This window comes from Podarcis pityusensis (assembly GCF_964106645.2).
Source record: "Podarcis pityusensis genome assembly, chromosome: 1".
NCBI classification, from domain to species: domain Eukaryota; kingdom Metazoa; phylum Chordata; class Lepidosauria; order Squamata; family Lacertidae; genus Podarcis; species Podarcis pityusensis.
In genome coordinates, this window is record NC_138028.1 from 134,163,731 (window position 1) to 134,177,500 (window position 13,770).

At 45.0% G+C, this 13,770-nt stretch overlaps 1 protein-coding gene across 3 annotated transcripts in view; it reads left to right on the plus strand.

Moving 5' to 3' along the window:
* Nucleotides 1-13,770, plus strand: part of MLPH (melanophilin) — an 82,431-nt gene that overhangs the window by 10,573 nt on the left and 58,088 nt on the right. For all 3 annotated transcript variants that reach the window (XM_081016916.1, XM_081016915.1, XM_081016917.1), the window contains exon 2: nt 5,049-5,177. In XM_081016916.1, coding sequence (XP_080873042.1) covers nt 5,065-5,177 — 113 coding nt within the window. In that variant the 5' untranslated portion in view covers nt 5,049-5,064. The remainder of the gene's footprint in view (nt 1-5,048; nt 5,178-13,770) is intronic.

The following is a 13,770-nucleotide window of genomic DNA, read 5'->3' on the forward strand; positions in this document are numbered from 1 at the left end:
CACAGCCTCTCTTTAAGCAGAAAGCACAGGGGTATGCAATATACAGGCCTTCCCTTTGCTTAACAACCATCATAACAGTAGTCATTTTGCTAGGTTAACATAAATATAATCTGATCTTGATTGCATTACTTCTGCAAATAAGTTGTGTGCTGGCTTGTTCACTGGAAAAAAAATGGCGGAAAATCAGCTGACAGTCATGCTGAATTCATTTTCCCTCTCACAAAAGGGAACAGTCTTATACTTACTTGGGTGTTGGCTGAGTGATCCAGTTGTGCGGCTCTGTAAGATCCCACTAATGGACTCTAAATCTTATAACCAGGTCATCTTGTCTTTGTAAAAATATACAGTGTCCATGTTTAAATACTTCAGATGCCCAGTGTTGTGTGATAAATGCATCGTCTAAGTATGACTTGCACAAATAACATTCACTGGCAAGTAAAGCAATAGACCGCTTACCAGTATCAATTGGGAGCAGGGATTGCAGCCGAGTGGGGCCACCAAAGGTCTGGGAGGCTTTTGGCCTCCTGCATCGCCAATGGATGACGTCAGCTCCTCCATCAGCCGCTAGGGTGCTTGTGTCCCCCCACAAATTTTGAGTTTAAACTGCTTATCAGGGCAAAGCAAGCAGGCAGTTTCACAAGGGTGGATCTGACTGCTACGTCAGTCAGGTCCACCAACTGACCATAAACACAGGCTGTGCTGGCGCTCTGTGGATCTTCTAGTCCAACCCCCTACACTACAGGAATTTCAACCAAAGCATCCATGGCAGATGGCCATCCATTTTCTGCATCAAAACCTCCAGTGAAGGAGAACCCACCGCCTCCCAGTCTTTTCCACTGTCAAAACAGCCCTTACTGTGAGATGTTTAGTCAGAATCTGCTTTCTTGTAACTTGAAACCATTGGTTAAGGTCCTTCTTTCCAGAGCAGGAGAAAACAAGCTTGCTCCACCTTTCATGTGACAGCCCTTCAGGTATTTGAAGATGGCTATCATACCTCCTCTCAATCTTCTCTTTTCCAGGCTAAACATACTCAGCTCCTTCAAGCTTTCCTCATAATGCTTGGTTTCCAGACCCTTAATCATCTTGATTGCCCTCCTTTGCGCATGTTACAACTTGTCAACAGCCTTCTTAAATTGGGGGTGCTCAGAATTGAACACACTCTTCCAGGTGTGCTCTGACCAAGGCAGACTAGATCAGTACTATGACTTCCCTTGATCAGGACACTCAATTTCTGTTGATGCAGCCTAGAATAGCATTCACCCCCCCTTTTTTTTTTTTGCTGCTACTGCTGCATCATCAAACTGTTGACTCATGTCAAGGTTGTGATCCAACAAGACTCCTAGATTCTTTCCACATGTTCTGCTAGTAAGCCAGATGTCCCCCATCTTATTTTTTTTGAAGCTGGTTCTTCCTGCCTTAAGTGCAGAACCTTACATTTGTCCCTATTGAATTTCATTTTGTAAGCTTGGACCCAGGTATCCAGTCAGCTAAGGCCATCTTGATCCTGATTCTGTTTTCTGCGGCATTAGCTGCCCCTCCCAGTTTGGTGTCATCTGCAAATTGGAGATGAGCATCCCCTCAATTCCTTCACCCAAGACATTTATAAAGATGCTGAACAATGGTCCCAAGACAGAACCCTGTGGTAGTATCCTGTGGCACCCCACTTGTCACTTTTTTCCAGGACAATGAGGAACAATTAATGAGTACTCTTTGGGTGTGGTCAGTTAACCAGCTGCAAATCCACCTAACAGTTACCTCATTCAACCCACATTTTACCAACTTCCTCGTAAGAATACCATGGGGGACTTTGTCAAAAGCCTGACTGAAATCAAGATACACTAGGTCCACAGCATTCCCCTGATCCACCAAGCTTGTGACTCCATAAAAAAAAAAGACATGAGATTTGTCTCACATGACTTGTTTTTGAGAAACCCATGCTGGGTCTCACCGCATCCTTTTCTAAGTGCTCACAGACAGACTGTTAAATTATCTGTTCTGGGCCTTTCCTGTTATTGATGTCAAGCTGACTGGTCAGTAGTTGGCTGGGTCTTTCTTTCCTCCGATGGAGACAACATTTGCCTGCCTCCAGTCTGCAGGGACGTGTCACCTGTTCTCCAAGATTTTTCAAAGGTAATAGGCTCTGAAATTACCAAATTTTTCCGTCTATAAGACACCCCCATGTATAAGACGCTTCCTATTTTGGGGGACTCAGATTTAAGACAATGGGGGGAGATGGCCCAGAGTATAAAACACCCCCAAATTTTTGACATTATTTTTTAGGGAAAAACCTAGTCTTGTACACGGAAAAATATGGTACATCTGCAAGTTCCAGTAGGACCCTTGGATGCAGCTCATCTGGCCCTGGTGATTTGAATTCATTTAAAGTAGCTAGGTGTTCCCTTACTACCTCTTTTCCAGTCTTAGGCTGCAGCTCCCTCCTTACATCATTTATTCTGTTATCACCAGGTTGGGCATCACTTTCCTTTTGGGTGAAGACAGAAGCAAAGTAGGTGTTGAGCAATTCCGCCTTCTGTCTGTCAACCAGTAGCATTTCTCCATCTTCTCCACACAGAGTACCTACCATCTACTTGTTCTTCCTCTTGCTTGGAACATGGTGGAAGAAACCTTTATTACAGTGGTACCTTGGGTTACATACGCTTCAGGTTACAGACTCCGCTAACCCAGAAATAGTACCTCAGGTTAAGAACTTTGCTTCAGGATGAGAACAGAAATCATGTGGTGGTGGCGCAGCAGCAGTGGGAGGCCCCATTAGCTAAAGTGGTGCTTCAGGTTAAGAACAGTTTCAGGTTAAGAACAAACCTCCAGAACAAATTAAGTTCTTAACCCGAGGTACCACTGTATTATTATTATTAACCTCTTGTGCAAGCCTGAGCTCATTCTGGGCTTTAGCCAGCCTGACTTTCCTGCTGCAACTGTTGGTGTATACTCCTCCTTTGTGATTTCCCCCTTCTTCCACTTTTTATAACTCTGCTGACTTGGAAGCCCCTTATGCAGCCACACCGGTTTCTCTACATTTTTCTTTCTTGTTGGAATTGTCTGCATTTGACTTGGGTCACTTTATCTGCTTTCCCAGTTTAAATGGGCCTTTTCTCTGGTTTGTTATCTAGATGCAGTTATAAATTTAATTCAGACTCATAATGAAGCAATCTTCTATTTCCGTAAACTGAAATGACCTGACATGTATGGTCAGATAAAGGCCCTGTTGTTCATTTTGCCCTTGGAAATGATAGCAGCTCATAAGGAGTGCCTCTGCCTGAATCCATGCTAAGCAAAGTTGGCCTGCGTGTGTGAGATCAGCAGACTTTCTTGGCAGACCTTTCTGTCTCTTCACTGGCATCCTCCACAAGTTCAGTTTACCGGATAACTTCCTGGAGAAGAAGCAGCTGAACTAGTTTTTTTCCTTCTGGAAAGAAATCTACCCAATGTTAAGTCTGTCCTGTGTATTATTGCCAGTTCCTTCAACTCTGTGGCTCTGTAGAAAGCCCTTCACACTACAGTGCCATTAGCCTTATCCAGTGTGCGTTGCTTGTTTGACAACTGTGCAAAGGTAGGGGATTGCTGGCTGCCTGACGTGCATTTCAGGGCGACGGGAATGCAGTTCTCCCTTCATTTCTCATGATGGCTGCAAACTGTCTTTTGACAAAGTCCACCATGAACTTCTTGCAGAGAAGCTGGTAAAATGTGGGTTGGATGAGGTAACTGTTAGGTGGATTTGTAGCTGGTTGACTGACCAAACCCAAAGAGTACTCATTAATGGTTCCTCGTCATCCTAGGGAAAAGTGACAAGTAGGGTGCCGCAGGGCTCTGTCCTGGGCCTGTTGTTGTTCAAAGTCTTTATAAATGTCTTGGATGAAGGAATTGAGGGGATGCTCATCTCCAATTTTCAGATGACACCAAACTGGGAGGGGTAGCTAATGCTGCAGAAGACAGAATCAGAATTCAGGCCTTGGTGGATCACAACCTTAACATGAGTCAACTGCAGCAGCAAAAAAAGTGAATGTTATTTTAGGCTGCATCAAGAGAAGTCTACTGTCCAGATCAAGGGAAGTCATAGTCCCACTCTATTCTGTCTTGATCAGACCACACCTGGAGTCCTGTGTCCAGTTGTGGGCGCCACAATTTAAGAAGATGGTGGTGGTAGCCTCATTTAATTTATTTGCGTGTTCAGACCCAGAGACCTCCCCCTTAAATAAAGACACATTTGACTCAAATTTTAGTTTTGGTTTTTGGCAGAATTTAGGCCACAACTTTATTGATTACAGAAAACTGAGTGGTTGCATAGGCTCTGGTTCGACTAGCTCCCTACACCCTTGCAGGTAGCACTGACCCAGAGCTCTATCATAGGTAAGCCAAGAGTGAACACCTGGATAGGCGGAAAGCCTGGAAACAGACTCTGTTCACTCCCCTGGACTCAGGCACAGGCACAACTGGCTTTTGGGGTTGACCAAACCAAGTTGAGTCCCTGGATTCCTTTAACGGAATACCCTTCACATAGGGATGGCAAGACCATTCTCCCATCCCTATCACCTGAACCAGTGCCTATCTGCAACCTTACAAGTTGTAATGAATTGCTACGCGGCAGGCGAAAACCAAATGGCAACAGCAAATCAGTCAAGTGGGGGAAATTCCTGCCATGCCCCTGTCCCAACGACAGACAACACACGACGGCATAGCAAGGTCAATCGCAAAAATGCCCTAAAATTAGGGAGAGGTGGGCGGGTGTTCCGATGCATGAGCCGAAAGGGGAAGCTCTGGGACACGTGCAAGGGATTATATAGGTCCCTCGATCTGTTTAGACTGCACCCCATTGGCCAGATTAAACCCAGCAATGAGGGACCTACCAATCGGGTGTTGTGGCTATCCAATAGACCCACCCACAACCAGGAGGTCAGTCTCCAGGTCTCACCACAACACGTGCCCTCTTTTAGGGAGGAAACGATTTATTTTAATTAAACAAATATTATTGGAGAATAATGAGTTCTAACCTGTTTGACACAGTTTACCCGACTTTTGTTCTTGATTTTTAGGTGCTGTTTTCTAAAGATGGGAAGGCGGAAACTGGATCTTTCCAAACTGACAGATGAAGAGGCTGAGCATGTTTGGGAAGTTGTTCAGCGGGACTTCGATCTGCGGAAAAAAGAGGAAGAGCGTTTAGAGTAAGTGGCTAAAACACGAGAATAGGAACTTTGATGATTCTTCAAAAGGGAGGCCTTTAGTATTTGTCATTTTCAAGCTGTTTTCCAGCTAGCTTGAATTACTACTGCTAGACACATGTTGGGGGGGGGCTACAAAAATGGCTATGGGATAATATAGATAACGTCATCACAGAATTTGTTAATATTTGTAATGATACAGTTTAATTTAAATTTAAAACTTCCTAAATTTAAATAGGAAAATTCTTTTACCACTTACTAGCTGTTGCATGCTAGATCTTATGAAACAGAAAAAGCAGACTTAAATACATGAGATTCAGGAAAAGACAGGCATTTAGTGAATGGCTGGAAAAATATGTACTGTACTTTTGTATTTTGCTTGGTCCATAGATTTATCTTGTAGACTTCTCTAGGAGTTGGTTGGTTGGAAAATGCAGCTTATACAAAAACACTCCATCTTCTCAAAAGTCTCAGTTATGTGCTTCTGAAAGTACAGGTTACAATTTTTACGCCTCTCTGGCTCTCTGTTTCAATGTCAGCCTTGACCGCGTGCGGCTGTGATGTCACTTTGGCACAGCAAGGTCAGAGCTACCCTCACAGCTCCCAGAATGCCAATTTAAATTTTTAAAAAGAAATATCTGTTTTTTTCCAGCCCTTGTTGTTTTGGAGATCTATTTAAGAGCCAGGCAGCAAGTGCTTGACAAAGCATCAGGAACAAGTTTAGGAAGAGTCCTTTCCACGTGGCAGTGAATCATGTCCCATTTCTCATATATCCACGGTGCTGTTAAATTATGATCATCAATTGCTTTTTTAATCATTCCCTGGAAGAGCACAGGATGCTCACAGTACGTGGCGCTTTCCCTTTCTCTTCAGAACAACCCTGTGAGGTCGGTTAGGCTGAGAGACAACTACCATATTTTTCGCTCTATAAGACGCACCAGACCACAAGACGCACCTAGTTTTTGGAGGAGGAAAACAAGAAAAAGAATATTCTGAATCTCACAAGCCAGAACAGCAAGAGGGATCACTGCGCAGTGAAAGCAGCAATCCCTCTTGCTGTTCTGGCTTCTGGGATAGCTGCGCAGCCTGCATTCGCTCCATAAGACGCACACACATTCCCCCTTACTTTTTAGGAGGGAAAAAGTGAGTCTTATAGAGCAAAAAATACAGTAACTGCTAGTAATTCTTCCTCAAGTGTTCAAGACTGCCCTGGGATGGATGGAAGGAACATTTCCATGGTATTGTTTTGCAGTATAATTTGAAGTACAGAAATGTATAGTATTTTTCTAGGCACAGAAGAATTGTGAATGCATAGATGTAAAATGGAACCTTTAAGGAGTATATCCACAGCACTGCAGAAACGGTATTCTGGCAGTAGGGAGAACAGCTTAGCTCTGCATAAAATTCTCAAACAGCAACTTTTGAATGCTAGAAGGAAATGAAGAGTTAGAATAGTTATTTTTCTTTCTTTCTTAATCCTTACAACAGGAGTCAGGGCAGAAGGGGGAGCTGCAGGAGAATTGGAGCGGCTTCGTCAGGGTTTTTAGTCCTCTTTAGAATAATTTAGTTTGATGGTGTTTTTACCAGAGAGGACCAGCTGCCGTACTGCAAAATTAAAAATAAATCAGTTATACAGTTGGGAGTGCCTGTACCCTGCCTTGAAGAACAGAGGTGAGGATGTGAAAGAGAAGCATGCAGTTGCCATGTTTTTTGGGAAGAGAAGGAAAAATTAATTCACTCCTCTTAAAGGAATTATTTACTTTGAGGGAAGAGGCAGGAAGTGAGTCATCAGATGGATGGCTTCTTTAATGTGTGCACTGACATTCATGGTTTTACAGTATCCATAATGAGAAAAATAAAAACTTTCCTATGTCCATGTACTATGAGTGGTCCAGGAGGAAATGCATTTTTAGACCATTATAACCCTTCTGGGCTTTTGTCAATCTGCTATAACCCTTTCCCTGAGGAGAATTCATTATATTCATTCCAGATTCATTCTCTCAACCTAGATTTCCCAGGAAGGCAGTACAAATTATATTCAAATACCAATAGATCTGTTCTTGCAATCTGGAGAGTTTTTGATCCCAGTAAAATTACACGACCTCCTTTACTTCTACTGTTTTTGTAAATCTTACACCCAGTGTTTAGGGCAATCCTCCTTTCCCCCCTTGCTGCCTCCATTGCATCCTCTTTGTACTCCCAAGAGGAGATCTTTTGAGTGGTTTGAAACTAATTATACACTAGCCCGGGGGGGGGGGGGCACTCAGTGACCTGCTGTGATTAAAAATAAATCAGTTACACAGTTTGGAGTGTCTGGACATGCCTTGAAGAACTCTTTGTATGAGTTTCAGTTGATGCCGCTCCAGGATGTGGAAAAGGCGCTTGGCCAGGATTGTGTGGCCACTTGTGTGCTTCATGGCTTACACTACCCAGCAAGGAGGTGACGGGGTGGGCCATGGAAATGACTATTGCCTTGTTACAAGAGGGGGTGGTTGCAGGCCACCTAACAGGCCACTGGGTGTGGCCGTTCCTGAAAAGAACTTTCCATGGATCTTGAAGATCCAGATCATGACAGACCACTTGCAAATGTTCCCTCTTGGGTGAGCTTCTTAAGCTGGCAATCTGCAGCCAGGCCCAGGCCCTCCAGGATGAGTGATTTTCTGGGCCCAGTTCAATGTGGGTTGAGGCCCAGTTTAGGCACTGCAGTTGTCTTGGTTGGCCTGTATGATTATGCTTGTCAGGATAGAGGCGAGGAGAGTGTAACACTGTTGATGCTTGACCTCTCAGTAGCTTTCGATACCCTAAATCATGGTATCCACCTGGAGCGACTGTCTAAGTTGGGGTGGGCAGCACTGTTTGCAATACAGATGACATGCGACTCTTTTTCTATGGGAGTGGTAATACACTGGTGCTTAGCTGCTCTAAAAGACAGGATAAAGGCCGATAAACTAAAATTCAATCCAGACGTGGCAGAGACACTGTTAGCAGGTGACTGCTGTTCCCCCAGATAAGTAGTGTTTACCCAGTCCTGGATGGGGTTGCTCTCTGATGACAGTTCATGTTAATAGATTGTGGGTACTCTTGCACCCCTTGTTGTCAGGTGGCCTCCATGGTTTGGGGTGCCTTCTAGCAGGTTCTGTAGATTTTTTAGCATCTTATCGCTGCTTTTGGGGGTTGATCATTTTAATGGTGATCAGGCTTACGCTTGTAGGGGGAAGTGAGGTCCCAAATACTGTGTAATCACTTTCAGGGTTTTAGTGGCTAATTGTTTTGCACCTTGCAGGAAGCCATAGGGACATACAAGTGAGCAAAGGCTCACCATGAAAGAGCACCATGTTGGTGTATGTTGCTAAACTCACACCAACCCGACTCCCCTCTTCGCTGACAGGATCGGAAAGAAACCTCACAGCACCAGCTTGGCATTGCATGCGGACGAGTGTTTGTGGTTTGATTGTCTCCAAACAAGCCATGAGAGGAGGTAAAGGTTTGTTATTGGCTTCCTCCTGTGGTTTGTCTGGAGAGAAACAAATGTGATGCTTGTTCCCCTATAGTGCTTCAATGGGGTGGAAATGAAGTCATACTTTGTAACTATAGTTTACTCTGACGTAGGACTTGTCTCTTGTCTCTTTCACCTTCCACTGTTGTTTGTATCTGATCCCTACAGCAGCCTCTACTTTGCTATGCTACTCATGGTCCCGATGCCTTGGAATTTAGCCTACCAATTGTGTTCTAATTTGCTGATGCTAACTTTATGGTCCAGCTAAGCCCTAGTGCTAAGAGTTTTCTGACCCTAATTCTGCAAAGACTCAGGGACATTTCATGCATTCATTCTCAGTTTAATACTCTCCAGTCAGAGAAAAGGTACTATGGGGATTGAAATGTGTATTATCACTATGTGGGGATTTCTGCTATTGCCACAGTACCCAAAAATGGCTGCAGAGTGGCTGAGCCTATGGTTGCCTGTGGATAGTTAGGTGGTTAGAATTGTTTCATGAACCACTTAGTTCCCAAGGGATCTCCTGCATGTGGGCAGCCAATGCCTCCTGCAATTGCATGGGGATAAGTTTGCATGAGCCATCACTTGTGCAGATACATCACTGCTCTTCTTGTAGTTTGGGGAACTGGGAAAACTGCTGCAAAGCTTTACAGCCCCCCCCCCCCCCCGTGATTAGAGGGCTACACCTGGTTGCATGGATGGGAATCTGTGAATTGGCTTGCCTCTAAGTATGTCTAGTAAAAGTTGTTCCTTACCAAGTTCAAGAACTGGAAACAAAGATATTCAGATTGCAAATCTGACTCCAGGAGCAGTGAAAGAATAGAGAACAGCTTTGGAACCTAGAATTGGGCTTGCATGTTGATGAGCTTGATTCAGTGTAATGAGGATTGATCTCTGGTTTTTCCTGACCACTGACTCTGAAACCAGCTCCCCCAAAGTCTGCCCCTTACGATTTGTAATTGACACAATGCCAAGGTTTGGAACACATGGTTGGGATAAAACATTTACAGCAGGTCCATTAATGCTTTTAAAGCACTTGTATTAATGAAGTGCTGATAAGATAGCTGATATTCTACCATGCAAAAACAAAGATGAATTTATTTACCATGGTTGTTTGGCATTGTTGCTCAGTTTCCAGAGTCCTAATGACGTTGAGGTATGTATACTTTTTTGAGGCAGCAAACTAGTTCCAAACCTTCATGTAAAAATATGATACGAAGGGAGCAGCCGTGCCTGCTTATTCATGGGTCTACCACATGTTAGGCTTAAAGAGGTAGGAGTGATTTTTTTACATCACCAGGGATGTGAAGGTGAGGAGAGCTGAACCCGGCTGCTAGCTCCCCATGCTTTGCCCATGCAAATACTCTTCACCCCCAGCTCAGCTCACTTCTGGTGTAGGAAGAAAAGTACCTGAAACAATGGAGAACAGAGTCTGCATGGGAGTGAGGTGGAGGCCCAGATCTTCTCATCTGTTCTCATTTTGGTGTACAAAGTAGAGCCCCATCTCAGCTTCATACTTGAATGAGAGGTGTCTGCTCTCATCCCACTCAGCTTGGCTTTTGGGACTGCATAATGTGCACGAGGCATTTTCCAATGACAAAAATGATGGATTCATTTAAAACCACTAGGTTAAATTTACTTGGAGTTTATGAATAAGCAGATATGAACAGTGGTAGCTTTTCCACCCACTAGCTCTTGTAGGAGAAAATGTTCCCTTCATTGCCTCAACACCCAGCTGTCTGCCCCCAACACCTTGCTGTTCTGAGTAGGTCCAAATGAATTTGGCCAAAGAAATGAATGAATGAATAATACACTTTTGGAAGGAAATCTGTTACATTTTTGGAAAATCCAAGTTTATAAATACACAACACATAAGCATCACTTCTTGTATCCCTGACGACAAAAGGCCTGCTTCATTGAAGGGCTGGATAGGAATTTCCAAGACGGGGAGTTTGTCACATCCTTGCCGTCCCTCTTTGATGTGTTGAGTAGTACCAACAGGGCTGCCCCTTAAGCACTAAAGCGAGTGCCACTCCCATCTTCATCACATCTTCTGCTTAACTGAGAGTGGGTGTGGGGTATGGAATCACAGAGTGAGCAAGGCTCAAATCCCCACTTAGCCCTTTTGCTGGCGGGGTGGTTTTGGACCGGGCACCGTCTCTCAGCCCTGTCTGTAGAGGGTGTGGTCAGTGTGGTCCAGGGGCTGGAGTGTTGGACCCGGTTCAGATCCCCACTGGGCCAGGAAGAATGACTCTGGCTGACCCTGGGGCAGCCACTATCCGTCAACCTACCTCACAGGGTTGTGGTGGGGATTAAATGAGGAAGAGAACTATGGACCCCACCTGGAGCTCCTTGGAAAAAAAGGGGCCGGACTTAAGTGCAATAAACGCATAAATTCATGAAGACATAAATAAATGGAGAGGGAGGACTGTGCACACCACTCTCAGCTAAGGGGAAGGGCAGAATAAAAACAAAGTTTCCCATTCAATGCAGTGGGATGTAAAAGTGGTTCTGTTTGGCTTCGCAGTGGTGTGGGTCAGTATCTGCTAGCCTCATGTTCTCCAGAAGTTTGGGACTCACTCCCATCGGCTCCAGCCAGCACATCTGGAGGGCACCACATTGGCAAAGGCAGATTTTTGTGTTGAGAAGGTTCTTTGCATACTTTGCTCTGTCTGCACTTCATGGCTGGCTTTCCACCTTTTCTCAAATGCTTATTGGACATTTTGCTATTGTGACAAGTGAGAAAACTGCTGTCCTGTTAGTACTCCTCTGCCCTGTCTTATGCAACCTGCTGTTGCCACACAACTTGGCCTGCCTTTGGGTACTCTGGTGGTGCCCTCAAGCCCTCCATCCCTTTTGGCCTGGGCATCCTTGGGCCCTGCCTCACTTGCTTTTGCCAGCTGAAGAGGTGAGGAGGGTGGCACCCTGGGTTTGAGTCACAACTCTTGCACATCTCCCCTGTCCTGGAGTCTTCTCATCTAGGCAAATGCCCAGTGCTGGCATAGGCTCAATGGCTGGGCTAATCTCGTGGACCAAACCAGAACCCCAAACTGTCAGGTCTTCTTAATGCGTCACTTAAGCATTCATGTATACAGAAAAGTTGGCTTTCTGCAAGTCCTAGCTAAGATCAGTATCTTTTTGTCTGTTTCTTTGGAGGTTTCTGTAGCTGGTCACACTCCCAGACACAGCCTTAAATAGGAAGAGAAAACATTTCAAAAAGGTGTGCGTCAGTTAATGTACCACAAGAGCATTGCTAATTACTCTCTAGGTGAAAAATTTCCAGCCCTGCCTACATGCCTCCAGGGGCCCATCCTACTAACCAAACATTGCACTTCTTACTTGTAGCCCCAAAGGCAAACAGAGTGCCGTGTCTATTTCTGGTTGCTCTGAAAGCAAACAGAAACCTATCGCACAGCCTGGCAGACCCTGTCCTGCTATAATCCAGTACAAAGGCATTCACTTTGGTTCGAACCTCACCAGAAGGGGTTTTTAGACACCACACAAGGGTGTTCTGCTTGGAGTAGAGTTTCTAGAGTGGTTTTGCTTTCACATTGGCTGCATGTGGATGTCATGATAAACAAATCATAGTTTAGTGTGTCACGTACCAGCCTGTGGAAGTCTTGGGCTTGTTGCTGTCTCCTCTTCTAGCACGGCTGCAAGAAGAAGTTCAAAAGCTTTAGTTTCCATTTTAAATTAACTGCAGTTTTAGCTAAGATTAATAACAGGATTCAGAGCTTAACTATGGCTTGTTGAAACAAGCCACCTTCACAACCCATAGTTTGCAGCAGGGTTGTTCTGTTCTACTCTCAACCTTTCTGATAGTAAAAGCTTTTTGACTCTCCTTCCTTGGAGGTTTTTAAGCAGAGGTTGGACAGCCATCTGTCATGGATGCTTTAGGTGAGATTCCTGCATTGCAGGGGGACTACATGACCCTCGAGGTCCCTTCCAACTTGACAGTTCTCTGAAACAAACCACAGTTGAGATTTGCCACAGGTTAGGCCGACATAGCAAGCCACAGATCAGCATAGGTCCCACTTTGGCTTGCAAGGCTGTTTTCTCCAAACCCCAAACTATGCCCACGGCCTACAGCTGGTATCCTATGTGGTGTCAGGTGAGATCCAGTTTCCCATCCCTGCCATAATGAAAAGTGAAAGTGAAAGCTTCCCAACATTGCTACACTAGCAGAGGGGAAGGGAGCGAGAAGGTGCGTCAACCAGAGGCTCCAACAAGCTCCTTCTCAGAACTGGGGGAAATCAGGCCCTGCAGGTGAATCCAGCCTCCCTCCAGGACTCTCTGCCCAGCCCTTGGGACCCCCACCCCACCTAGAGCCTGCTCCTCCCACTCAAGTGCTTTTGCTTATCCTTAAGGGGACCTTGGACTGTGACCATTCCTCTTGTTTGCCCTGGTGTGCAAGTGTCTGTAAACCCCGACTTTTGCATGGTTGGAATGAATCATACCATGCAAAGGTAAGAGCACATCCATTGCTCAGCCACTTTTTGGCTCCGGTCACGCCCACTTTTGACTAGCATGTGTGCTCCAGAAGGTCATCCACAAGAGAATGTGGTCCTTGGATGGAGCAAGGTCCCCCACCCCTGTGATTGTACCCTGGTTTATCATGATGCCCCAATGCAGCCACTTTCTGACAGGTTGAAGCATTTCTGTTTTCAGCTAAGAAGGAAAAAAATCTGTTGAAGTACCGTGCAAGAGACGGACATTCGTAGGATTGTCACTAACAGCTTTGGTTTTTAAAGAATTATGGAAAGTGAAAGGGTGTCAAAACTGCAAAGCAACTTCTTTATACAGTGGTACCTCGGGTTAAGAACTTAATTCGTTCCGGAGCTCCATTCTTAACCTGAAACTGTTCTTAACCTGAAGCACCACTTTAGCTAATGGGGCCTCCCACTGCTGCCGCGCTGCCAGGGCACGATTTCTGTTCTCATCCTGAAGCAAAGTTCTTAACCTGAGGTACTATTTCTGAGTTAGCAGAGTCTGTAACATGAAGCGTCTGTAACCTGAAGCGTCTGTAACCCGAGGTACTACTGTAGATTATTTTCTTGTTGTGAGCAGGTACCATCTTAATGGTCCCCTGGAGGATGTCCC